General features: G+C 49.7%; 6 protein-coding genes across 6 annotated transcripts; 2 read left to right on the top strand and 4 right to left on the bottom strand.

Annotated features, from left to right (window-relative positions):
* Positions 1-14: 14 nt before the first annotated feature.
* Positions 15-3,202, top strand: PFICI_04450 (uncharacterized protein; the record flags this gene model as incomplete). Its single annotated transcript, XM_007833031.1, has 3 exons — positions 15-349; positions 405-1,247; positions 1,300-3,202. The coding sequence occupies 3 exons, from the start codon at positions 15-17 to the stop codon at positions 3,200-3,202; spliced, it is 3,081 nt and encodes a 1,026-aa protein (XP_007831222.1).
* Positions 3,203-4,788: 1,586 nt separating this feature from the next.
* Positions 4,789-6,850, top strand: PFICI_04449 (uncharacterized protein; the record flags this gene model as incomplete). Its single annotated transcript, XM_007833030.1, has 5 exons — positions 4,789-5,046; positions 5,152-5,474; positions 5,636-6,213; positions 6,310-6,451; positions 6,541-6,850. 5 exons carry the CDS (start codon positions 4,789-4,791, stop codon positions 6,848-6,850), a joined length of 1,611 nt encoding a protein of 536 aa, XP_007831221.1.
* A 488-nt stretch (positions 6,851-7,338) lies between these two features.
* On the bottom strand, positions 7,339-9,799 carry PFICI_04448 (uncharacterized protein; the record flags this gene model as incomplete). Its single annotated transcript, XM_007833029.1, has 4 exons — positions 7,339-8,781; positions 8,838-9,050; positions 9,104-9,530; positions 9,600-9,799. 4 exons carry the CDS (start codon positions 9,797-9,799, stop codon positions 7,339-7,341), a joined length of 2,283 nt encoding a protein of 760 aa, XP_007831220.1.
* A 2,028-nt stretch (positions 9,800-11,827) lies between these two features.
* On the bottom strand, positions 11,828-14,003 carry PFICI_04447 (uncharacterized protein; the record flags this gene model as incomplete). The annotated part of the gene is made up of 7 exons (XM_007833028.1): positions 11,828-12,052; positions 12,131-12,229; positions 12,332-12,818; positions 12,942-13,060; positions 13,124-13,344; positions 13,544-13,772; positions 13,914-14,003. 7 exons carry the CDS (start codon positions 14,001-14,003, stop codon positions 11,828-11,830), a joined length of 1,470 nt encoding a protein of 489 aa, XP_007831219.1.
* A 1,460-nt stretch (positions 14,004-15,463) lies between these two features.
* On the bottom strand, positions 15,464-16,969 carry PFICI_04446 (Mitogen-activated protein kinase HOG1; the record flags this gene model as incomplete). The annotated part of the gene is made up of 7 exons (XM_007833027.1): positions 15,464-15,533; positions 15,612-15,795; positions 15,857-16,292; positions 16,359-16,458; positions 16,519-16,692; positions 16,810-16,857; positions 16,914-16,969. The coding sequence occupies 7 exons, from the start codon at positions 16,967-16,969 to the stop codon at positions 15,464-15,466; spliced, it is 1,068 nt and encodes a 355-aa protein (XP_007831218.1).
* A 4,825-nt stretch (positions 16,970-21,794) lies between these two features.
* PFICI_04445 (uncharacterized protein) lies at positions 21,795-23,825 on the bottom strand (the record flags this gene model as incomplete). Its single annotated transcript, XM_007833026.1, has 7 exons — positions 21,795-21,824; positions 21,882-21,944; positions 22,035-22,243; positions 22,308-23,106; positions 23,168-23,337; positions 23,401-23,532; positions 23,615-23,825. The coding sequence occupies 7 exons, from the start codon at positions 23,823-23,825 to the stop codon at positions 21,795-21,797; spliced, it is 1,614 nt and encodes a 537-aa protein (XP_007831217.1).
* Between the last annotated feature and the right edge of the window lie 1,292 nt (positions 23,826-25,117).

The following is a 25,117-nucleotide window of genomic DNA, read 5'->3' as shown; positions in this document are numbered from 1 at the left end:
TCACTGACTGGAACATGTCATCACTTGTTGCGCTGCGACCAGGCGAGATTCAAGCGACTTTGCCTGTCGCGCGTGCATCGCCCATTGTCGCCAAGATGCAAGGCTCAACCCCTCAGCTCATGAATGCCGAGGCGTCGGTCAGGGACTCACTAGAAGGCAAGGAGTCCAGGGAAAAAAGCGACCATGAACAGGACGCGGAAGGTGATTTGGAACTCAAGAATGGAGGTTCATCCAACGAAGATGAATCTGGGCCACATAGAAAGAGGCGACGAAGTCGCAAGGGCCTTGACAAAAAGTTTGAATGCCCAACCCCAAACTGTGGCAAAAGTTATTCTCGAGCCGAACATCTGTAAGCTTCTTCCTTGCTTTCTCCCATCTACCCCAGGCACTCACAACGGTAAAAGATACCGCCATCAACTTAACCACGAGCCAAAACATATCTACAAATGTACACATCCCGGCTGCACGCGCGAGTTTGTCCGTCAGGATTTGCGAAATCGTCACATGGACCGGCATACTGCAAAGGGTTCGGCTTTGAGCAGGAAAGACTCCATGACCATGTCTTCTATACCATCTGGATCTCTTTCACCCGAAACCAACCGTTCAGGCGCAGGATTTCCCAAGCCGAATGCAGGCCCCGGAGCTAGTCCTTATACACCCATTACAGCAACCCCTCCTATATATCCTCATGGCAACCCCCCTTCAGGGATGGACAACTACCTACCCTCAGACAACAGTTATGGAAACGGCATCAATCAAAGGCACTCCCATCAATCTCCCTCGGCCCATCCACGACCAGCTCTGCAAACTAACGTGGGCCCCTATGGCGTATTGTCACCTGGCTCTACCCAACATGGAAGCTATCATAACCAACAAACAAATACACCCCAGTCAACACCCACAGGACCTTATGTCGCACAGAATAATTTCCCCCCATTCACCTTACCTCCATCTGATTTTTCTACGGCATCATCTTCTGGTGCAGCAGGAGAAGCCAGCCAGTCATATACTCCTGCTACCAATAGCGAGTATACTGATCCCTCTCATGCTCAGGCCTCTGGAGAAATGATGCTCTTGGACCAAATGGCAAGCCAAACCACGATACCAATGTTTGGGCCAGACGGGGGTCTGAACAAGTCTCCGTACATTACAATACCTGAAGACTTCATCACCTACCTTTTCAACACAAACAACCCTGATGGATCGCCTTCAGTGGGCCATGTAATGGCTCCTGGTCAATACTCTCAGTAAGGTCTCCCCTCCCAGGCTCATATATGTAGGGTTACTGACACTATCTAGCTATGGGGATTTCCAGTCACAGTACAGTGTACCCTATTATGCGAATGAGGGTACGCCACTAGGCTACTTTCCCGCGTCAAACCAGCCGCAGCAGGTCATGTCAGTGACAAATCTCCTTGACCAGAATCTGCCAGAGTCTCTTCTTTCCGAGGAGAAGAGCCAGGAGATATTCGACTTCATCAAGGAACGTTTCCACGAGAAAGAACAGGCGCCAGTTGAAAGACAACGCGATACCATGCTTGACGGCGATCGCAGTGATGAGCACCACATGCTGAGTCGCAAAATGATGCAAGCATACATCAGTTCCTACTGGGTACACTTTAGTGATCAGATTCCAATTCTGCACAAACCAACATTCTCTCCCGACAAGATCCCCACTCTACTTCTCCTGGCCGTCATGGCGATTGGCGCCTCCTGTCTTGATAGAACCCATGGAAATCCGGTCATGAGAGCCGGTGCCCAGCTGTCGAATTTTCTGGCTTGGCATGTTCGATGGGAAATCTTCATGGATGCAAATAGCCGGCCTCCAGCAAAGCTTTGGATTTTCCAGGCATTGTTACTACTGGAGCTGTACGAAAAGATGTACTCGACGCGAGAATTGCACGAGCGCGCTCACATTCACCACGCGACGACCATCACTTTGATGCGTAGAGGAAGGTCATTGATAGGCAAATCTGCCATCGATTCTCCTCCAAACCCGCGGGATGATAAGAATGGCTCGAGACACTCTTCTACTTCTGGTGTGGCAAACACGCCTGATGAGTGGTGGAACCACTGGATCACCAATGAATCAACTCGCCGGGTAGCGTATGCCGCGTTCCTCATCGACTCGATCCATGCGACCATGTTTGGACACTCCACTGTCATGGTAGCACATGAAATGCGACTACCGCTGCCGTGCGATGACCAGCTTTGGAAGGCCGGTAGTGGCGCAGAGGTTGGACGAACAGAGGCAAATCTGATGTCAAATGGGATCAAGCCCATATCATTCTTGGAAGGCCTGAAGCGCACACTGAACGGGCAGGAGGTGCGGACCAATTCCTTTGGAAGACAGGTTCTCATGGCAGGTTTACTAAGTGTGAGCTGGCATATGAACCAACGGGATCTTCAAGTGACTTCTCTTGGTGGAGGAGTGACTCAGGCGCTGGGTGGCCGTGATAAGTGGCGCAGCACTCTAACAAAGGCATTTGATATGTGGAAGACAGACTTTGACAAGTCCCTGCAGCGCTCTGAACAGACCGCGGACCCCTACAGCTACGAAAGGAGAAGCGAGGCAAACGTTGTGTTTGAAAGCCGCACAGTCCTGCATCATCTGGCGCATATGGCCATGCACGTGGACATAGTTGACTGCCAAATCTTTGCACGCGCAAAACGTCTCCTTGGACGCGCGATTGGGAACCAGGACCTCAGTAGCGCCCAGCGACGAATGAAAGACAACTGGGCACCGACTGCCAAGGCGAGAGACGCAACCTTTTACGCGCTCAAGTTCCTCGCTTCGGTTTTGCTTGCGGACGAAACAAACTCGGACATCTCAAATAGGTACCGAGCCATGGGCGAGACCTATGTTGCCAGGGACGATGTGCTACTCAACCGGCCATGGGTTCTGTATTTTGCAGCTCTGGTGGTCTGGTGCTATGGCTTTGCCCTGGAGGGATCGTGTCCAAACTCGCCTTCTCCCTCGACAATGCAAGAGTCAATTGGTCCCATGAAAGACTACTTGCGTCGCTTCGGCTCGATTGAAACACCCGACGACTTGAAATTGACAAGAGGGGTAAACCACAATAGTGCTCTTTTATTCTTTCTCAAGAATTCGTTTGAGACGAGTCGCTGGGAACTCTTGCATGAAGGTGCTATTCTGTTGAACAACTGTATACAGCTCAACAGTGGTGCCACGATAGTCTGAAAGGACCTGCCTGAGTAACGTTTCACGGCGGCAGCTGTGGGGGGACAGGAGAGTTCACGGCGAGGATATGCCGATGAGGTTGTCACATTCCGGACCCCAAAATCACTTGGACATATGGGGCATGGGGTACTTAACAAAAAGTTTATGATTTCTCTGTCGTATTTTTATTAGTTACGATTACCTCATTATTTTCTGCTTGTGCTGGCAGGTTGTTTTTAACAAGCTATATACCCGTGGAGAGGAACCATTTGAAGGCGACATGAGTTGAGTTTAGACACGACTTTCATATCATTTGTTCATGGAGCACTTCGTACATTTTCTACCAAATCAAATATTGAAGCAAACAACTTTAGACTGTAGGTTGTATGGGGTTTTGGTACTGGGGATGGCTTTTACTGTGCACAAGGAAACGCCTAACCTAGTCATCTTCCAAGAAGAAGACAAAAAGAGAAAGCAGCAGTTATCGGACGTCAGCCAGTCTTAACTCCGTGGCGCATACGCAGACGCTAAAAACAAAAAGATTACATTTGTTGCTTTTCATCTCGCATTGGTTCCCGCAGGACGGACACACTTGCATCCATCCATCCACTGTACGGAGCAGCAGCAGAGCGGGGGAGGTGAGGAGTTCGGAGCTTGGCCAGTGTACTTTGAAATTAATTCCACAATCAAATTATACCCGATGGCCATGATTTTGAAATACTGCACAATATACGTAACAGTGATATTTAATGTTGTTCAATAGCCATCTTTCCATATATTTACATAACGGTCTTTTGATTTGTACTGCATTGATCTAGAAGTTTGCTGCATTTCCAATGTACATGTCTCGTGCCTCTTTGTAAGGGACGAACCCCAAAGGAAGTCCAGCACACACCCTACCTAGGTTAGTGCATCCCATGTCACTAGAGGTACATGAATGTTTCCGTTTGTTAAATCCGAATCAATCGCCTAATACCTACCTACATCTACTTGCTGATCTGATCCTCCGACGCTGCCGTGGCGGCCAAGGAGATTATTGCTGTTCTTGACATCTCATAAATCCCTTTTACACCTACGGACAAAAGTCATTAATTCCTCGTATTACTTTGCTTCAAAGATACCTCACGGTCGTGCGACCAGCGGCAGTAGAACCTGAGCTTGACTGACATATCCGTTGTGTACCTTGCCTACATTAGGTACCTTGTCTTGGGAGCCCCGCCTCCGCGGCCCCGGAATCGCGGATTCATTGATACTTTCAATACCCTTCAAGGTACTGCCTTCTAATAGGTACCTACCTGCTGACTTTGGTGTGAAGCTTCCCCGACCGGACCCTTCTGGGATGAGCTTCATTCATCATTACCCTGCCTCTTATTACGTTTGAGTTGTTATCTGGCAGCTGCTGCATCATTTGCTGCCTCCCAGCACTCTTCTTTCAAGTTGTGGTTTATCCTATTCGGTCATCCTCGGAAAAAGCTCATTATCAGAATAAACTCTTGATCACAAAAGAACCTCCTCGACGGGGAGATAGCTAGATAACAAACTGCCCACACACCTAATCTAGGTCTCATCAACGCCGGGCCGGATGGTGGTGTGATGCATCATCAACAATGACACTATTGACGGAGCTTCCCCCGGAGATACTGCACAATATACTGCGGTTCGTCAATCCAGAAGACTTGGCCTGGATTTCTCGCATATGCAAAACGCTATGCTACTCAATCAAGGACAACCCGACATTGTTTCGGGATGTCTACCTGGCCCATCTCGACGAGCCCCGGGCCGGCCATGACGTCGATTGGGAGCGGGCCCTCAAGGCGGCTGTCAGGTTACAGACCGTATGTCGTCGAACCAACATTGAGGAAAAGGTGAGTCCCTGAATCTAATCTGCCGCCGTTTTATCTCTTTGCAGCAAGAAAGTCGTCCTCGAGAAGTACGTGGAATAATTAAAAACAATTTGGGCAACCCCTTAGAGGAACGAATTAGCCTTCGTGTACGAGACCATCAACCAGCTTCTCCAGCATGCCTCGTCCTCGGGTGAGCGGGCCAGCGGCACCGCTACCCATGCACATTCGCGCAATGCCACGCTGCTCGTCAAGCTCTTTGCCGACGACAGCAACCGGAGCGCATTTTTACAACGCTCTTTTCTCTACGAGCGCGCCCGGGGCGAGCTGCCGCGCGATGCCCCCTTTGCCTCCCCGCCCCGGACCGAGCACCAGCAGAGCGCCAAGCTCCACTGCTTATACGGCGTGCCGCTCCTCCACTTTGGCCGGAGCCAGTATGAGACTCGCTCAAGGTGCGTAGTCACAGATTTGTCTTCCTCCATGTGACAAAGGGGGGAAATGGTTAGCATTGGTTGGCCCCAGTATCTCCTCCTGGTGCCACACACGATGGTCCAATATAGCCGCTCACAAGTCGTATCAGCGGATCCTTGACTGACTATAACCTGATAACTAGCGTCATGGGCCCCTTTGCCTGCTCCAAAGTCTACGACCTGCGACAGTACACCGAGCGAACTCACTGGGGCCCTTTTATGGATGATGGATCCAACAGGACGGACTGGGAAAAGGTCGAGGCCATCATGTTAGTGTTGGGGTCTAACCTGAACCGCTTGGGATTGAACAGGTTCCCAATCTGCAAAAACTTTTGGGACGTTCCATTTGCTGGGGTTTGGCCTGGCGCGTATATGCCGCTACCCATTCTGGAACGTGAGAAAGGCAGCAACAAGGAGGGGAGAGATCAGCTCGACGACCCTTATGGAATTACGGGCACATGGCTCCGGGTCGTGTGCTTCCTAGACTATACTGACTTTTTCGACTTCAACTTTACTTCCGATAGCGATTTGCCCGCCAATGTGCCCAGACGGGCCATCTGCTACGGCGAGGCGACGAGGCTGATCCTCATGAAGATCACCGTTACCAAGATTGAAGCCCCTGGACCCAACGACGGTCAAGCACTACCGGTTGTGCACTTTAGTGGCATCTCGAGGTCGTTGGATGACAGCTGGGACGAAAATGCCAATTCGGACCTGAGAGGTAGGGTCGAGATTAAAGGTGCGGTGGCCCCCGCGCCGTCTCCTTGATACAAGACCACAGATGTGCTGACGGTAAATCTTTTTGCTCTTGCTCTAGGCACCGTGAGACTTACACCCGAAGGCGAGGTTCGATGGACAACTTTCTCGCTCTTTAGCGGCCAGGAGCGCTGGCGCAGCGAGAGCGTACAGATTGGCGGCGTCAAGAGTGCCAAGGGCGTATTGGGCAACTGGTTTGACAAGTGAGTTTCCTTCCTGTTGCTCATGGTTTTCTTTTTCTCTCAAGTCAAAGATAAAAAAAGACAAAATTGACATGAGGCATTATCTACAGAGACTACGACCCTCGCGGTCCAGCGGGGCCCACGGCTTTCTGGAAAATCTCGGACAAGACGACTCAAGGTTCCGAAAAGGAACTCTTGACTGGCGATGATGAGGACGTGGAGCTGCCCGATGGTGATTACTACCCCGAAGATGACAATGAAGGGATGGAAGAAGACGAAGACGACGACGAAGATGCCAATGAGGATGAAGGACTATCCAGTGATGACGAAGATATGGAAATTGAGCTCGTCATCGGTTCCGCTGCCGAGCTTGTCGAGGTGCTGAACCGGTACACGGGCGGCAACTCAGGCGACACTTGATGTGATTTCCTTGTCATTATTGGCGATGGTATCTCCCGAAGCTCTCTGCGATATCTGCATTTCTTGGCTATCAACTACTACCCCCTCGTCCCGTTATCCTGACTTTGTCCGCAAGGAGTTTACGGAGTTATCAGATTCTTATGCGAATAGCAGAATGTTGAAACGAGTTGATTTTCAGTACACGTATATGTCAGTAAACCTGAACAAGCAGCTAGGTCACGACAATAACAACATGAACAAGTCATTTGCATTTCCTCAAGCATAGATGGCCCGCTTTTGAGATCGAGGTCTCAGCTGCGTGAAACGAGCCAAGTAGACTCTATTATTTCTTTGGAGAGTATATAAAGGGCATCACATTTGTCAAATGGGCGGGCAGAATATTTGCGCCTCTTTGCCATGTCAAGATTATTATTATTTGAATTTCTTGATCACGACTAGCCAGCCAACAAACCAAAGAATCATGTCCAATTAGACAAAATGGTGTTTTCTCATGCTGTTGTTGACTCTTTTTTCTCCAGTCCAGCAGCCTTGGGTTCGGCCGTTTCAGTATCAATGGCTTTGGTTTCAACAGCTTTGACATCAGCAGATGTGGCGGTGGCCTCGGGGATCTTGTTACCTGCGGCTGCCGGAGTGGTCTCTGCTGAAATCACCCGATTTATACCTGTTACTTCTGTCGCGTCCTTGTCCTTTGACGCGACACTTATTGGTGATGACGGTAGCTGCTGAGGTTTGCGAGGGCTGACCGGACTCGACGAGCCCTCGGATTCGGCGGCGTCCAAGACGCTCTCACTAAAGCTCGGCTGCGAGGTTGGCCTGTCATCGTCCACGATTGCCTCCATGGAGCCCTGCGAGTACATACTTCGGCGTTTCTCGCCACTCGAGAAAAATCCAGACGTGCTGATACGGGGGCTTGTGAGGGGGCTGCCGCCATTCTTTTCGCTTTCCGAGTCGGTCGCCTTGGATTTTCGACCAAAGCCCCAGCCGCCGCCACTGTTACTCGTCCCGCTGCTCGACCGCGATGTCCAGCCCTGTTTACGTTTCTCGCCTGCCCAGCTAGCCCACGACCCAATGTACGCACCAGCCTTGGCACCTACCGAGTTCACAGTCTGCTGCGTTTTTGAGGCATCCGTGTTTGGCGTAGTGGCACCATTCTTTTGTGTGGTGGCTGAGGCGGCCTTGGCTTCTTCTGCTCGTTTCCGCTGGGCTTCACGCATGGCTTCCATGTCAGCGTAAAATTTATTGAACATTGTGCTGGCCTTGTCCCGAGCGGCGGCGGCGTTGCGGCCTAAGACCTCCTTTCCGGCAGCGAATCGTTCATCAAGATGCAGGTCTTGCACTTGCTGTTGTATTCTTCGTTGCACATCGTCGACAGTCAGCCCGCCTGCGCAAGGGTGCTTAGGCTCAATGATGTCAAACAGGAGAGAGTCTGTATGAGCGTCCCAGATTCGATAATTTTCAGTTCTTGTCCAATACTCGACCCATTCCACTCCAAAGTCCGTCGAGGGGTCTCCTTCAACGTGTGGCAATGCCACATTGCCTTTACCTGCATTCGTTGTCAGGTAGGAGTGATATTTCACCGACGAAATCAGGGCAAGGAGGTATTCCTCAAACTGCAGCCGAATAAATTCCTCGCTGCCACGGTAGCCCATGTGGTTTGGTCTGCCTGGGTTCTTCTCATCCCAGGTGTCATTAACTTCCTGCGTGATGAAGTCAATCCAGCGCCGATCGCTAGCCGACAAAGCGAGTGCAGTACGCAGAGAAGCAGACGTGATATTAATAGTGTCATCGTCCAGATTGATCAGAATGTCGCTATATCGGTCTTTCTGTTGTAAGAGCAGGGAGTTGGTACTGCCCACGATATAAGATTTGGTACCAAAATCTGCCAGAATGTCCAACTGCTGAAGTGGCGTATAAGGGCCAAATAAGCTTCCCTGTGGGTTGTGAGTGTATGTCCAAACGACGCGAGTATTGTAGCCAATTATCTCACCTTGCCAAATATTTGTAAAGGCAAGCCCATGTATGAAAGCAAGGAGTTTCGATCGCTGGTCCTCAAACTTGTCGGCTTGCTTAATCGCTTCTCATACTCTGCCAGTTCTGGACCACCGCAATCCTGGAGGTTTCTCAACAGGCCGGGGATCAGTGATATAAGAGAGAATTGCATCATGCAGAGTCTTTCGCACCGCGATCCAAAAAAGAGCATCTAAGGAGGACGTTAGCAGGCCTCGATCTGCAAGAATGATCAGGATCCCTTACTTTTGGCTGCAGCAGGCAGCACTTCAGAAGCACAAGCGTTTGCCATCTGAACTCGCGCACCAGTTCACGCAGACTCAGACCCAAGTACTGATCTCGATCTTCTTCTTCGCTGAGCATGCCACGCTCTTTCTCTTCTTGAAGACTCTCTTGGAAGCGGCGCAGAATTTCGCAATCGGTAAACTCGCGCTGGGCGAACCAGGCGCTTGTGACCATGGACAGCCTTTCCCTCAGCATTCCAAAGTACTGTGGGCTGTCTGCAATCACGACAACCGCCTTTTGGACGGTCGATCGTGTGACATCAGCCGGGCGATTGAGCAGTTGTGACGCATCCATCTGTCTTGTGCACGAGATACCAAAAAGAGAGGTGGCAGGATTATCGCCTCGAGCTGGTTTCAAGAGGGTAAAGTAGGAGAAGTCTTCGGTAGAACTGCATGATTCAATCGCTCGTGTGAGTATATATACTGCAGTAGCCGAAGGGTTTTGAACAAGTACTTACGCATGAGCGCCGTCGCTCAAGGCCATGAACGGAAGCAGGGTCCAGTCATATTCGGCGGCAGGGTCTGACCCTTCAGGCACACCAAACCATTTCTCTACCTCTGGCCCCCTTGCATGATGGAAGTCGACAACTGTGACGAGGGGCATGAATCCAGCTTGTGAAGCCGGGCTCGCGCTTCCCTCCGGCGCAGGGGCAGACATGATTATTTGTAGGTTGTGTCCAAACAGTATGTTGGTTGGCTCCCTTCAAGTTGTAGTTTCGAGGAGAAAGTCCAAGCCAATATAAAGCCCAAGGCTTGCCACAGTTACTTTGTATTATTGGTTCGTTCAAGACTCGACAGTGGCTCCTTGATAGGCCACTGCAGCTAATGGGTCTTTCCGTAAGCTCGATCGGTGATAATGGCGGGTTGACGTCACGGCCGTTTCCCCTGGATATGCTAATAGTGGACGGGTGGCATTCCTTGTGTACGGCACGAAGAACCGATGCGAGTCGAGAAGCGGCGATTGACACGGCAGACGTGTGCGTTAAACTCGGAATTGGTTGACTGGTTATAGGTAGAGAAGAAAAAAAAGGGGTCTAGAGGCGGGCGGTCAAGATGTCAACTTTGTCGTCAGTCCAAGTCGAGTCGAGTCGAGTCGAGTCGAGTCCAGCGCAGCGCGGCAAGACTATCGCGACCAGCTCTCCCTGGGCAGAGTAGCGGGGCACACTGTAGAACAGCGGTCTCTCATATGAACGGCAAGGACATTCACTCGACCGGAGTGACGAGCTGGGAGCCAATGCCCGCGGAGCAAGCAGAGCTGTCAGCAAATCGCAGAGCGAAACAGGTGTGAGATATTGACGAGGCAAAGACGGGGAGAGGGAGGAGACGGCTTGTTCTCGTCGTGTCTCGGCTTCAAATGGTATTTTTGGCAGCTTCTCTTTCTCTCTTCTCCTTCCTGGGCGGCGCCTTTTTGGCCTGTCTTAATTTCCTGGCCTATTGCTAGTGAAAAAGGGTCCATCAGACTCGAGCTAAATAATTTTGCAGGGATTAGTCTTGCTGAACCCCACCATCCATTAACCGCTAGAATTTCAATGGAATTGAAAGAAGTTGCTGCATTAAAGTACGTGCGTAGGTATTCGCAGGTACCATGATGAGTAGTACATATGTATGTGTGTTTTTCTTGTATCTTTGAAGGTCGCTAAACATACCTTGGTCGTTGCTTTTGGTCTTTCCTTCTTCTTTCTTTCTTCTTCTTGTTCATATAACCTTCATATTGCGTTAATTTCCCCGTCTGCCAAAGTCTTGTTTCTTTTCCTCTTTACAGCTGCCGACGTTAACGGGCGCAACGGCTTGGACCCGACTTGGCAGTCACTGACGCTGCAATGTCAAGTGCTCATGGTGCACGTTCATGCCTTGGAAAAAAAAAGGGCGAATCTGAAAGGGACATTGAACGAACAAATATATATTCTTCTTGCATATTTACCACCTTCTCTCTTTCTCCAATAGAGGAAACCCCACAAGAAGAAGAAGATGACGACCTCGAATTGCCCTCTGTAGCCACATGCTAAGAGGGTGGCAGGCATAGCTCAGCTCAAAGAGGCGACTTGAGATCATGACCTATCCTCATGTGCGTGACCTCGTCCGGGCAAACTTGAATCAACCATCCGTTTCACCCAATCATCGGCACCCTTCTTCTTTTTTTTTTCCTGTCATCTCAAACTGCAGGACGTGGCGACAATGCCAGCTGTCCCTGCATTGCATAAACGAAGGGGGAAACGAATGAACCCATTAACCTACCCGTTGCCCGCCCAAGACGCCAGCACCCACAGTCATGCACACCAAGTTACTCCAATTCGTGAAGTTGTTTGAGTAAAATAAATCTCCGACAACCGCGGCCCGCCAAGAAAAATCGATGAACATGCAAGATCTACGTATCGGACGCGTGCAAACATCCGCAGCCCTTTTCAAATCCAATCGAAAGCCATCCCAGCTGCTTTGTCGGTATCCCGCCAGTTCAAAGAGTGAGTTCAGTCAGGAGACGATATTTACTATGCTTAGAATGGAGGACGCACATGAGGCGCTCGAGTTGCGGATTTCGGTCACCGCCGACGATAAGCTGACACATACGGTCAAGTAGCCCTGGAGAGGCCAATAGTGTCCTGGTTTGTGAATGAACCAACAATTGTCAGCCTCAGCCATTTGAACAGGCCGCAAATCAAGGCGTTTCGCAATACTGCATCAAAAGTCCTCAGTCCCACCAAAACCTCCCCAACCAACCTACAACCCCCTTCCTCTTCCTGAGAGGCGGCTCTGGGTTCGCTTTTGCAATAGCAATAAAGGCAGCAACCGGCACCTTGTCTAGCGGCACTATACTGGTCTTCTTGAAAGCCTTCCATCCAAAATAGAGCACCAGGCACAAGGGAATGGTGAAATATGACGAGAAAAAGTCGGACACGTCCCACTGGCCGTCAACCTAGCTTGCAAGCTCAGTAAAATGAAAAAACTTACAAGGCCATCGATATTGGCTACTTTAAGGAGTGAAGCAACTTACAAAGACATAGAACCCGCCAGTGAGCATGATGAAACAGCTGAACCACAAGACCACATGTGCAAGATACGGCTGCAATGGAGCCGAATACGGCAACTCGTGCTGAACTCGCAATTAGGGTCAGATATACTTATACATTGGCCTTTCTCGACCCATGCGATCCGTGTTCCAGAGGCATGAAAGAATTATCTGTTCTAGACTCACTTGTGGGATACCCTGGACTGCCATGGCCCGTCTTACACGGAGCGAGCAAATACCAATCACAATCCACACCGCCAGCGTCGAAGAAGCAGTCAAGTTGGAGAGCCACCCAAACACCGTATTAGACCCCGAGTTGAGCGACATGTAGGCCAGGAACATGAAGGAACTCTGGAATATGACGCACAGATAGGGAATGCCCCATCTCGAAGTCCTCTGGAAGAAAGCCGGCGCCTTGCTCTCGAGCGCTAGTGCGTATAGCGATCTCGACCCTTGGAGTAGACCGTGATTGCCCGAGGACCAAGCCGACGTGATGACCACGGCGTTGATGATGCTTGGTAGAACTCGGACGCCGGCTTTCTGCGCAGCGATGACGAATGGAGACTGGGCTGCATTCCCGGTGGACGTGAGAAGCCGGGGATCATTCGATGGAACAATCAAGCCCACGACGAACAGCGATAGAATATAAAAGACAAAGACTCGGACGAATATACTGCATCATAGAAGGTCAGTATAGGCCCATAAGAGTATACGAAACCAGATCAGACAGCGTCTACAGTCAGTACGTTCGGAAAAAATGAGACCCGCCTGGTGAAAGTATGAAAGAATACCTAACTGCTTTGCGGCTCGTGGTATATTTCGCCGCGGATTCTTGGTCTCGGCCGCTGCGATAGAGGTCGTCTCGACTCCAGCAAAAGAGTAGACCGCATTAACAAAGACGGAGAAGAAGCCACACTATTCCGCCTCTGTCAGGCTGCCATCCATGGCTCTGAGAATTGACATGAAGTAAACACTCACAAATCTGCCAACTGAGCCTTGGACAAGATATCCTTCTCCAAACGCACCAGGCTCAACCCAGTACCAGAAACCCAATCGTGGCTGTCCAGGTACACCGCCAAGATCGTATATGAGTCCGAAGAAGATCAGCCCAATTATGAGAGCAATCTTGAGCATGGCAGATACCAGTTCCACCTCGCCAAAGATGCGGATAAGAAATATGTTGGTCAAAAAGGAGACAACTATACATTGGTTGTTAGCTTTCCGGATCTTTCCAGTATTTCAAGGCGATACTGCTCGAGCCAAAACACTCCCAGTCAATATATTTTCAACAGGAGAGACGAAAGGTCATCTCAGTCACCTGGGGAAAGGGGAAGAAGAGGTAGGGGGACAAAAAGAAAGAAAAAGAAGACTTGCCGAGACATATGGCAATAACGATACCCGAGTGCAGGTCCGTCCAATATCGCACAATGGTACTAACGGCCACCCACTCGCTCGGAACACTCACACAGGGCCCGTAGACGGCGACCCAGCCAATGGCAAAGGAGAGGGCCGGGTCGACAAAATACTCGGCGTGGCGCACGTAGGCGCCCGAGACGGGGGCGAGCGCCGACAGCTCGGCCAGGCATAGCATAACGCAAATGACGAGACCGCCAATGATTGCGTAACCCTATATAGAGAGACCGGGGGAGAGAAAGCCCCCCTATGGATCAGCGAGTGTTGCTATTTCTCCTCCCATTCTTGACTCCCCACAAGAGACTTGTTCATGAAATGGAGTATGGGACACTGGAACAAGGTGAAATAGACACACGATTAAAGTGCCGACGGGGCCAGCACGCTGTATGGACTTTCCACTGCCCAGAAACAAACCCGTTCCAATGGCACCAGCGAGGGCAATCATCTGTTGTTGTCGTCATTGTCGTTTTCAGTATACTTTTCTTCTACAATTGATCTTCCTTGGGAAAAGTACGACGGGAACTCCAGAGAGCAACAAACCTGTATGTCTATCTCCAAAATTAAAACCATGTTCTTCAGCTACCAAGAGCTTATATTCCGGTCAAGTGGAATGAAAAATGAACGTGCAGGATCCTGGAGTTTCACGACTTACGACGCTGGCTTAACCCTCTCTTTACCCCCTCCACCCTCATGAACCTCGCATCGATACCTGGGGGGATGACATCGCGGTCATCATTCATGGGATGGTGTCGACTTTCCGCTTGCCCTCCCTTTGTCTCCAAGTCCTCCACGTCGGGCCGCCGCCGCCCCATGGCCTCGATTGAAGGGCCGCGTGTTGGGTATCGGTTCTCCTCTTCCACAGATGTATTCGCTGGTATCTGCGGCATCATGAAATTTTTTCGTTAAAGAATATCTTGCTCTTGCTGGGAGAGAATACAGTCGGGGTTTTATCCGAATGAAAAGTCAAACCGCCCCTGTTTATGTTACGATTGTGTGTCCATGTGTGCAATAAGTGAAGGGCAGAGTGAGCAGATAACGGTGATGCGAGTCCCGCACTCCCCATATGCACGTTTGTGCATGTGGTTACCCTCTTGTCCTTTCCCCCGCAGCAAAGAAGACGGATAACGAAAGGGCACGAGGGTTATAAGTTGTATGGTTGGTTAGTTGTCGGAGGAGCTGGCGCACCAATCACCGCACAGCATAATTTCTCGGGTTGGTCCTATTTCTGAAAATTATGTACGTCTTGCTCATTGGAACGTAAAAATAGTAGTAGTAATAGTAGCAGCAGTATGGATAATGAATCTGCCACATGAATGTTCCGGACGAAAAATGGGTGAGATGGTACGTGGTCCAGCACCATGATCATCACCAAGGCATTGGTTCAAGTCCGGATAACTTAACCAAGCATCATTAATGACGTTAACCCGAGCATTTTTAAGCATTCACTGCCTATTTTCATTTCTGTCTTTCTATGAGACTGCGGACTCTGCATGTGTTGGATGATGTGAATGTCGTACAAGGATTCATGTGGAACGGACCGATATTTTGGATCTTTCTTTTTGCAGCCTTTTTTTTTATTTTTACTTGCGCAATCATTGGCACCTTCGAGGACCACCTTGATTTCGGCGCCTAGTTTCTACATCATTAGGAAACCCCCTTCTGTCAACCTCTTTCCACCCTCGGAGGCAGAGTTGCTCGTATATTTCTCATCGTTATGTGGTGCATCGCTGAAAACAATATCGCATGTCCTTCCAAACATCCAGGAAGGATTATTGTAAGAAGACCCCCCCAATTCCGTTCTCAAAACGCCGTTGATAGTCGGTGTTAATGTTCAAGCAGGAGTCTGAAAAGTGTTCACATTGGTATCATTGGGCTGTATGCCGCGCGGAGTATGGGGGGGGCGTTCTAATGACCATTGAATTGGTCTTGCGAAACACTCGATTCTACATTATGGTAATCAAGGATCTCGGAGTACCTGGTCGCTCGGACAAGTTAGTCAGTTATAATCCATGGGCGGCCAGAAAAGGGGTTGGGGCCTCCGCAATGTACTCACATCATGATCTTCCAGGTGTCGACTGGCAGATCAGCGTCGTTGAAGCTCCAGTCAAACTTCTCCTCGGCCACGGGCTCGTCGGAGGGGTCATGGTACGGAGCAAGGTATTCGTGGGCCAAAGCTTCCGTAGCTGTTATCCGCTTCTTGGGGTCGAAGACGAGCATGCGCTCAAGGAGATCAATGGCTAAACAGAATGGTCAACATACTTCAAAACATTCTATGCTGATAGGGGGAAAGCTTCTTACCGGCAGGGTCTGCGTTCTTGAACTTGTTCTTCAACGGTTGCCTCTCGCGCTTGGGTAGCGACTTGACAAATCTGAGCGTGTTCTCGCTAGCAATGGTGTTGATGACATCATCCGGAGGGGTTCCCAGAAGCTCTGTAATGATGGAGAATTGGTTGACATGATCCTTGCCGGGGAATAGGGGCTTGCCCTCGAGCATTTCAGCAAAGATGCAGCCAGCACTCCAGATGTCCACCTCAACGTCGTATTTTTGCCATGTGAGCATGATCTCGGGGGCGCGGTAGTATCTGGTGGAGACGTAGCCGGTCATCTGCGGATCCTGAATACGCGCGAGACCAAAATCGCAGATCTTCAGATCGCAATTCTCGTTGACAAGGATGTTGCTGGGCTTGAGGTCACGGTGAACAACACCAGCAGAGTGGACATACTTGAGGCCACGCTATTTTGAAAATTACTTGTTAGTGTCCGCCTCTGCGTTGTGCTCAAGGAATAGATCATGACGTACCATGATCTGGTACAGGAAGTACTGGATGAACTGCTTCTCCAGAGGCCTGGAAGTCAAGAGTCGGTGCAAATCGGTGCCGAGCAGCTCGGTAACAAAGTAACTAATTCACAGATCAACTGCGCCGTTCAGTAGGATTCACAAGGGTGCATGCGACACCTACAGATCTTCTAGGGGCGAGATGAAGATGTCGCTAAGGGAAATAACGTTCTCATGTCTCAAGTGCTTCAGAAGCTTCAACTCTCGGTAGGTTCGCTTGGCAAGAACTGGCGTGCTAAAGGGCTTCATAATCTTTTTGATGGCGACATTTTGGTTGGTGAGCTGGTCTCTCGCGGAGCTAGATGGCGGAAAAGATCTAGTCAGCACCTAGACAATTGGGAACAAGAATCCAATAAAATGGACAACGATTCGAACATCGTTGTCCAAGGAGCATGTCGAAACAAGGCTGGCTCACCAAACAAGACCGAATGCGCCCATACCAACAGGCTGGAGATCCGAATACCTGGCATCACATGTTAATCGAAGACCGTGCAAGTCTCGCAGGATATGACCGCATACCTCGAGGTGATCTCGAAGGTGGTTCCAAAGATCTGGGCTCTTATAAACTCGGCCATGGTGACGCTGAATATGTAATCGGGCGGCGAAGGCGGCAGACTAGTTGGTCGCGGGTGGTAGACGCGATAGGAGAGGGTGGTAATTTGCAGGAGCGGGGTAGAAGCGCTGCTGCGACACGAGTTGATGATGTAGTTGAGAAGATGAGAACGTAGTCGTTCGGTCGGGTTGGTGTAGTTGTGCTTTCCCCTGGATGATTGATGATAGGATGGGGAAATGAACAAGACGATGGGAAAGTGAAAAGGCGAAACAGGATTTGCAGAGTCGGGGCTCTGGATAAGGTTCTTCCACGCAAAAGACTGCGCCTAGTTGCTTGGGATCGCGATCGAGGAGCAAACGTTTCCGGACAGGTGGATGCCGGGTGGTTTTGTGGTTAGCGGCCTAGAGATGCCTGAGAGTAAAGGTACCTAGGCAGGTGTGCTAGGTTACTGCGTAAGTAATATGCTGTGGAGGTGGGACGTGGCAGTTGGCAACCAACGTCAGGTTCTGAACAGGTTTTTTTTCCCTTGCAAATTGGAAGAGGGGGAAAAATGGAAGGCGACCAAAACTCGAGTAGTTAATTTTCTTTCGTAGAAATATGCTAGCTCCGGATCAAGCGAAATTTCTTGTGTGTGTTGCAGCTGATTGATGTGTATTTCCGGTGACTGAGTTGTTTGACTCGTGCCAAAACGGTTTGGGAGGCGATGTCAATGTGATTTCCACCAAAGAGGAGAAGAAAAAAACACCTGAATCACAGCTTCCCGTCGGGACACCAGAAAGCGGAATCTTGTCCTTTGAGTGGCGTGCGCACGTTTGTACGAGCACAAGTTTCTGCGATTCAGAATTCCATGTTTAGCATTCACTCTACCAGGGTCTTGAAAGCCAGAATTGCATCTCTAGGGTGGTGGCATTCCCGTCATGGGGTAGGAAGTATACAAGCGACCGACCAATCAGCGCCCAGCAATTCGACGCCTGGCTGGCTGAGTCAAGCTGACAGTCTCTGAGTGCCATATACCTGCAGACAATATTATGTGCAAAGCAAAAGACACTTGCCCTTCTGCAAGTATCGTATCGTAGCACAAGTCAAGTGCAAAAGGTACCATAATCAGCTGGGGAATTCACTAACCACTAGCGAGAGAGGGAAAGAGAGAACGAGGCTCTTATGCAAATAGGCAGGCAGGCTCGCGACCACAGCAACGTATGTAGTGAGATCTCCAGGTGCGACGTTTCGACACGTAGAAATGTTTGGCTGTTGGAGTTTTCGTGAGTTTGGTATAGGCGGCACTGCCAATCTTCCTGTATCTATTTGTTGAGGCAGGGAGATGGTAAATCGTCTCGCAGTTTGCGCAAATGTATGCTACCAGTCAACGTCGCTAGAGAGTCGCAATGCTTCTGGCTCAGTGTCGCCCTCTTCTATTGTGCGTATATGTGGCCGTTCAGTGTGTCAAAGCCAGAGAGGTGAGATGATCGTGCTGCGACAAAAGTCGGACAAGCTCGAATGCCAGTTGAAGCTATCGGTGGTCAGGGAGAGGCAGAGAGGCTCCTGGGACTGGCACGAGCGAAGGACGAGGGGAGGGTTAAGAAGGTGAAGGATAAAAACTTTTCAGCACAAATCAGTCAGGGCAAAAGAGGGGAGAGATGGGAAACTCGACAGTGTGAAAGCAGGTTTCTGTATGATATGGAATTTCAGTGACTGGATTGTACTATCCGATGTCGTGGACCCTGGACTGGAAGGTCCATCATGAACTGGTTGACTCGCACCAGCCCACTATGCCTGCCTGCCATGGCGAGCACAAGGTCCCGCTCTGTTCCTGACATGCGCGATCCTTGCACATCCATGATTGTGAGTACTGTATGTATAGTGTGCCATCCTGTCTGTCCATAGTCAAAACACTGCTTCATCCCGATTGGGCCAGCTGAACCGTGAAATGCCACGATGTTGACCACGGGTGCGGGTTGGTGTTTCTCTACCTTCGGTACGCCATGTTCACTGATACCTGTCCCGCCATGTACTTTTAGCTCAACACACCAGACTCCCCACGGTCTGGTTCCACGGACGGGACTGGGCTCGTTAGTGAGGGGTACCACCGGCGAGACTGGAGGTGCTTTTGCAATCCCTCATTGGCTGAAATCCCGGAAAGCCAGCAGTTGAGCCACTCAAAGCGCGTCCGTTGCCATGACATCATAACTTTGGATGAAGCCCAGCAAGGAGCAGGGATAAGCCGCTGGGCTAGAGAGACAAGCGCCGCAGGATCACTAAACGGGCGCTGCGCTTGGGACCCAAGGCTTGGTTCCGCTGCCGGCAGCAATCGAAAATTAGCTGCTTAATCGACGATCCAGAACACTTTCGGACCCCATGTCTCTGTCACTGGCCATCGTTCTCAAGTGTTCGAGGCTCTTACCAGCACCCAAATACGCCTAGGGCATATGGTGCTGATACAACCTGAGCGTCACGTATTTTCCTTTCAATGCTTGCTTGTTTACTTGTGATGGAACAACCGGCGGTCTGAGGTTTTACCACTGAATGAATTCTCGTTGGTACCCGAGGTAAGGTAGGTAGCAACTTGCAATAAGTAGGCGCAACATGGTAACCTGCCTAGGCACTTTATCTCGCAATCTTTCATCCAGACTGCTGTCCCGAGGCATTTATTACTACGTGTACTCAATGCTTTGCGCTCACCTGAACTTACGTGTATCGCACGATTTACAAAGGACCACTGTGCCTCTTCACCCCTCAGGCTTCGCCCATGGAAAATATGTCGACGAAAGACAATTTGAGAATATTATATGTAATATAATGAATAATCATTATCACTCTGGTGCATTTTATTGAACCCTTAGCTAGGGTCTGTCCCAATATATTATGTACAGTTTACAGACTATACTCATGTACATAGTACGCATCACTGCATGCGCTTCAGGTTCAGTCATCTGCAATAGAAAAAGAAAGAAAGAAAAAAAACTTGCCCATTGTCCAATCTATTGATTGCATGATTAACAAACCGACTCCACAAGCTGCAAGAGTCCCCCGGAGGGTAAGGTCCTAGCCTGTAACAGCTTGCCCTGGCAAACGCCTTGCAGAAATTCGTACAGTCGAGTTCCAAGCTTGCCATGAAGATACCATGTACATACTGCAGCCCAGGCAATAAAAGCTTGGCACACTGACAAGGTCACTTGCCCTTCACCAAATTGGATCTGCCTGCCATAGGAAAAATAAGGTCACCAGCGTAAGCCTATTTACTCTCAGGTCTAAGACAGCAGAAGGGGTCTGTCACGATGCCATTGATATACTATTATTCCCCAACACTGATTTGGGCATCAAAAGCGCCAACTGTATGTTCCGCCTAGTAAGTAGCGCATCAAATGCATTTAAAACAAATGGAGACATCCATTTATTGGTTCGGACATGCTGCTTGTAGTGTACCAGTCTTGCCAGTGTACTGCTCTGCTGTGTATGATCTGGCGCTTTCCACGATGCCCCGCTTGACTACCACCATGCATTGCTGTGGATAGGGTTATGGTATAAGTGACGTCACAGTTTTGAAATCTGATGTTGACCCGCCGTCCTCTTGCGCTGCGATATTTTTGACTCTTTGCGTGATCCATTCATTCTGTACGATAGCCATGGCAGTCATGACAGAATACGTACAGAGTCATTCCGCAATGGATCCCATCTGTGGAGTCTAGTGACTTGCCCATCATGAAAGTCACACGCAACTCGTGATGGTTGTTGTTGTTGTTGTTGTTGTTGACACTCAGAAACTCATGTTAGCTTTCGGATGGTTGCAGACCAAGAGATCTTATCCTAGTTACTCCAACGTTGGATCTACCGCTTTGCCACCTCCGGGATGATCTCGAGATCTATCTGTTCTTGTAAGTTTTTATGATTCGTCTGGTCCCTGACGATCTGCTGCCGGAATAGGAAACTCGTCGGGTCCATCTCTTCCTATGTCAAGGCTTCTTTCCAGCCAGGCTTCTAGAACGAGACCCTGGCGCTCTTTATCCCACCACCATCCAAACAACATTGCTACTGGGCGCGAAATAGCATGCAAAATGAACGGGGTTTTATTGCTTCTGCCATTGCATACCGATCGAGCGCAGTGTATCCGTGATACGTGGGGGAAACATCTTTGACATCCTACAGGGTTTTGTTATGCAAAGCATAGCGTCTACTGACTTCTGCCCGAGTATCTGGAGACTACCATGCTCGACCCCTTGACGGAAAGATCGCCAGGCATGTACCCTTTTTTTTCTCTTCCAAAAATCCTACCTGCTCAGTCACAACAATATTGTAATATCCACCTTAACGCCAAGGGAGTCTGGACCCAAGACTTCGGGTAAGGTCGTCTTTACGGGCAAGATATCCAATGGCCGCTAGAGCAATGTTGGCATTAGCCTGGCTCTGCCCATCAAGCCTAGGGACCCTGCCTTGCTGGCATTTGTATCCGGGTACTCATGTATTGCACACCGGGGTTTTTGACTCTGCATGTACCCGTTCCCCTTCTCCTTGTTCTCCCCGTACCCAACATCACACAAGCGGTCTACACGGCAAGTGGGCATTTGCGGTGTGCTTGGGCTTGTGCCGGCCTATACACTAGAATCTGGATGGATGCCGCTGCTACGTGGAGGGAGACACGAACCGAGCTCGGGGTCTAGTCATATCTCCAAAATCCCTACCTTACGTGCAATGTGTGAAGAATGAATAAAACATTATCAATGTCCGGCTATTTATGACACTAGTAAATAAGAGCGACAGGTTTCGGGTAGACTCTTGACCAATATTCATTCATTGAGTATCTATTTAGCTGTACGATTTCCTCCAGTATATTCCTCCTGCTTTCCCACTCGTCACGTACGCTTCAGAGCGGCACTTCTCCACTGTAGAAATGAGTCAGCAAAATATTTCAATATTTGAACCTTGATTGGATTGTATACCTTTGAGTTCAAGAAGTAGACCGGAATGCCGAGCGCAAAAATTCCGGAGAAGATGCCGAGGAGCTGGTGAAAGAGAAGTTGTGAGTGATAAGCCACAAGCATGTTCGAGAGAGCAAAGAGTCGATGAGGTAAGGAAAAAAAAAAAAAACTTACGATCATAAAGGCCTTGAGGTACGAATAAATGTTAAGCATGGGAATGAGACCGTACGCGGCACCAAAAGCAATGATATTCTTGCCTCCCACCACCGGCACCATGGCGGCACCGGGGTTCTCGGGGAATACTTCGGCAGCAAAGCTCGTAGTGGTGATAAGAACATTGATGAAGGAGAACTCATATATGGCCCAGGCTACAAGGAAACGAACTGATCAGCACTTGTTGCACAACGTCTATTTGAGACACAGAAAATTACTTACCAATCACCAGACCCCAGGCAGAGTATGCTTGCGGGTCATTTGCGCAAACGCCAAAAACAATAATACCAACAGCACCCGTTAGATACGGAACAATAAGATGAATCAAGTGGTGTTCGGGGCGATGAACGCCGCCGTTGCGGGCTGCGAGGCGCACATTGATCTTGTCGGCCAGCCATCCCGAGTGCAGCATGGCCAAGAAGGACGCCGGAATGATACCAATGTTGAACAGGCCGACCGACGAGGGGGACCATCCATAAGACTCCTCGAGAATCGTGCTGTAGATCAAAGTAATGGCGACGCCAATGCCGAGCGAGATGGAGCTGGCCAGCATGGCAAAGATGACGCCAGGGGAACTCAAGCTCTTCAAAATCTTACCATAGGCACCGACCCAGATCTTGAAGCCGTTGTCGGCCACGGGGCTCCACGGCTTGAGCTCCTGCAAGAACGAACGCTTCCGGGCCACGGCGCCGTTGCTCACTGGCTGGGCAATGTCGCCGAACCGCTCACGGGCATCCTCGTCGCTCAAAAAGTGCGTGGTGCCAAACTCGTCCGTGTAGATGATTTGGCCATTGACGCTGGATGCCGGGCGCTGGAATCGCGTTTCCGGCAGAAGGAAGAAGGCAAACATGATTGACAGGCCAAGTGTGATGGCAAATAGCCAGTAATACCACCTCCAGGTTCCTGCCGCCGTGAGGTACGAGAGTCCGATCTGCAGTCCTGCGCTCACGCAGTTTTGTACCGACCAGTAGATGCCAAAGTAAAACGAGCGCTCGTCGAGGAAGGTCGCGTCGGATATGATCAAGGGAAGAAGCTTCATGGATATGTTAGTACATCTTCATGATGATGAGTTCGGGACACGACAAGAAGCTTACCGACTCGGTAGCTCCCGTGGCGAGGCCAAGGAAGATCCGGCTGATAAAGTGGCCTTCGTAACCTTGACTCGACCCAGCCGTGAGAACAGTGATGAATGCCAATATAACCGAGAAGAGGAAAACCGGACGCCGACCGAAAATGAAGGCGAGCGGCAAGAGACCAAAACTTCCTATGGTTACTGGTTATGTCTTGTTCCTTGCAACTGTGTGGACTTCTCCATGCTATTACTAACCAAAAGCCATGACCATGGTAGGGTAGGTGCTCAATCCAGTGATCTCTTCAGCAGTATGTGCCGGCATATACATTGCGTATAGTGTGTTCATAAAGGTTCCGGTACCGCTAATGGAAAGCAACGAAAAGATGGCTAGAATGAAGACAACTTTGTTAGAGATATGCCATCATTCCGACTCAATTGAAGTATCATTTCATCAAAACATTTCACTTACCGAACCAGCAGCAAGTTCCAACCACTCCAGCCTTTCGCCATTTGGGCCAGTTGAGAGGATCATTGGGGTCATCGGTGGGAATTGGAATCTTTCGAACCTCGTGGTTTTCTCCAATCAATACAATATCGCCCTTGTTGTGTTGTTGCTGCCCAAGCGACTTCTCGGGAAACTCGCCCGCGGTTTCGATCTGAGCCGATTCGACCTTCTCCATGGCTAGTGAATCCCGTTTTGGAGTGTATACCTTTTTTTCCAACTGGTATTTCCTATACGATCCCCCTTGCACAGGCCGAAAGTGGAAGTCCAGTCTCTTTGGATCGTAAGTTCAACATACGACTTTCTGGGGAAATGGATGCTTTCATATATCTGTGTATCAGCTCTGTCGGAATGTGACCATTTGCCCCCCTTTCAGTGGTCGAGACTACTATTCGGAGCACATAGCCATATCTTTTCAATTTCTCCACACGAATCCTCCCCGTCCGGGGTAAATTTACTCCCCCAACCTTTACTCCACGCTCGTCGGTTCGGCCTTGGTGGACGCTAACCCCAGACAGCCGCAGCTGGTTTAGAGACCGCATCCACTATCATGGCTAATCGTCCAATAACAGGCATTCCGATCATGGCACTGATCCATATTCTCGGTGTCTTGACCCAACTGGTTGGGTCTTGTGATTCCGGGCCGACTGTTGCCAAGACCGGGGTAGGCCATTATGAATTTGGATTCCGAAGACTATTTACCTAGGAAATAAAGATAAGGTCTAGAATCTACTTGTGATTTGTCTAAGGCGTTGAACGGGGTTTGATATGAAAATCTAGGCTCCCGTTCCCAGGGAGTTGAATCATGGTTGATCCTTGCTGGAACTCGATACTCACCTTGGAGACAATCAGACAGGCTCGTCCATATAAACTACGGGCTTCGCTTTTGGGTTGTAGCTCTATCGTTGGAAATACATGTTAGAAGTTCGTAGACTTCTCCGCCATCTTGATCCGGATCAAGATCCGAAGACATGTATATTCGAACAAAGCCGGAAATTCCTCAGTCTTCTGTTTCGGCAAATGGAAAACAAGTGCTAGTAGTTCCCGAATGGCATGTGTCGTACTGAACTTTTTTTTTTTTTTTGCCAGTTGCGTGGACATGAGGATACAAGGATACGTCCCGTCGGTTTCGAAAGGTACAGATTTGAATGTCGGCGGTAGTCACGAGATGCTTGACATGAATAAGATGCCCCGTTTTCGTCTGTTGCAACTCGTGCCAGCCTTTGGCTCGTGGAACAGTCCTGGCACTCTCAGCCGCAAGCGCCGCGCGATACTCGGGTACAGCACTGAACTGAGATAGTGCGTACAGAGACCGGACTTTTATATCCGTGCCAACCCTGTTTTACACCAAAAGTCACCATATTCAAGTGTTCACCAATAACCTGAAAAAAATCGTAAAATTAAGCTAGAACCAATAATCTATTTATATTTAATAGAAAAGCATTTTGTATTATTTGATCTTTCTATTTT

The sequence above is a fragment of the Pestalotiopsis fici genome, assembly GCF_000516985.1.
Source record: "Pestalotiopsis fici W106-1 unplaced genomic scaffold PFICI_Scf_3, whole genome shotgun sequence".
Taxonomy (NCBI): Eukaryota; Fungi; Ascomycota; class Sordariomycetes; order Amphisphaeriales; family Sporocadaceae; genus Pestalotiopsis; species Pestalotiopsis fici.
The sequence above is the reverse complement of the archived record's forward strand: the minus strand, read 5'-3'. Positions and strand labels throughout refer to the sequence as shown.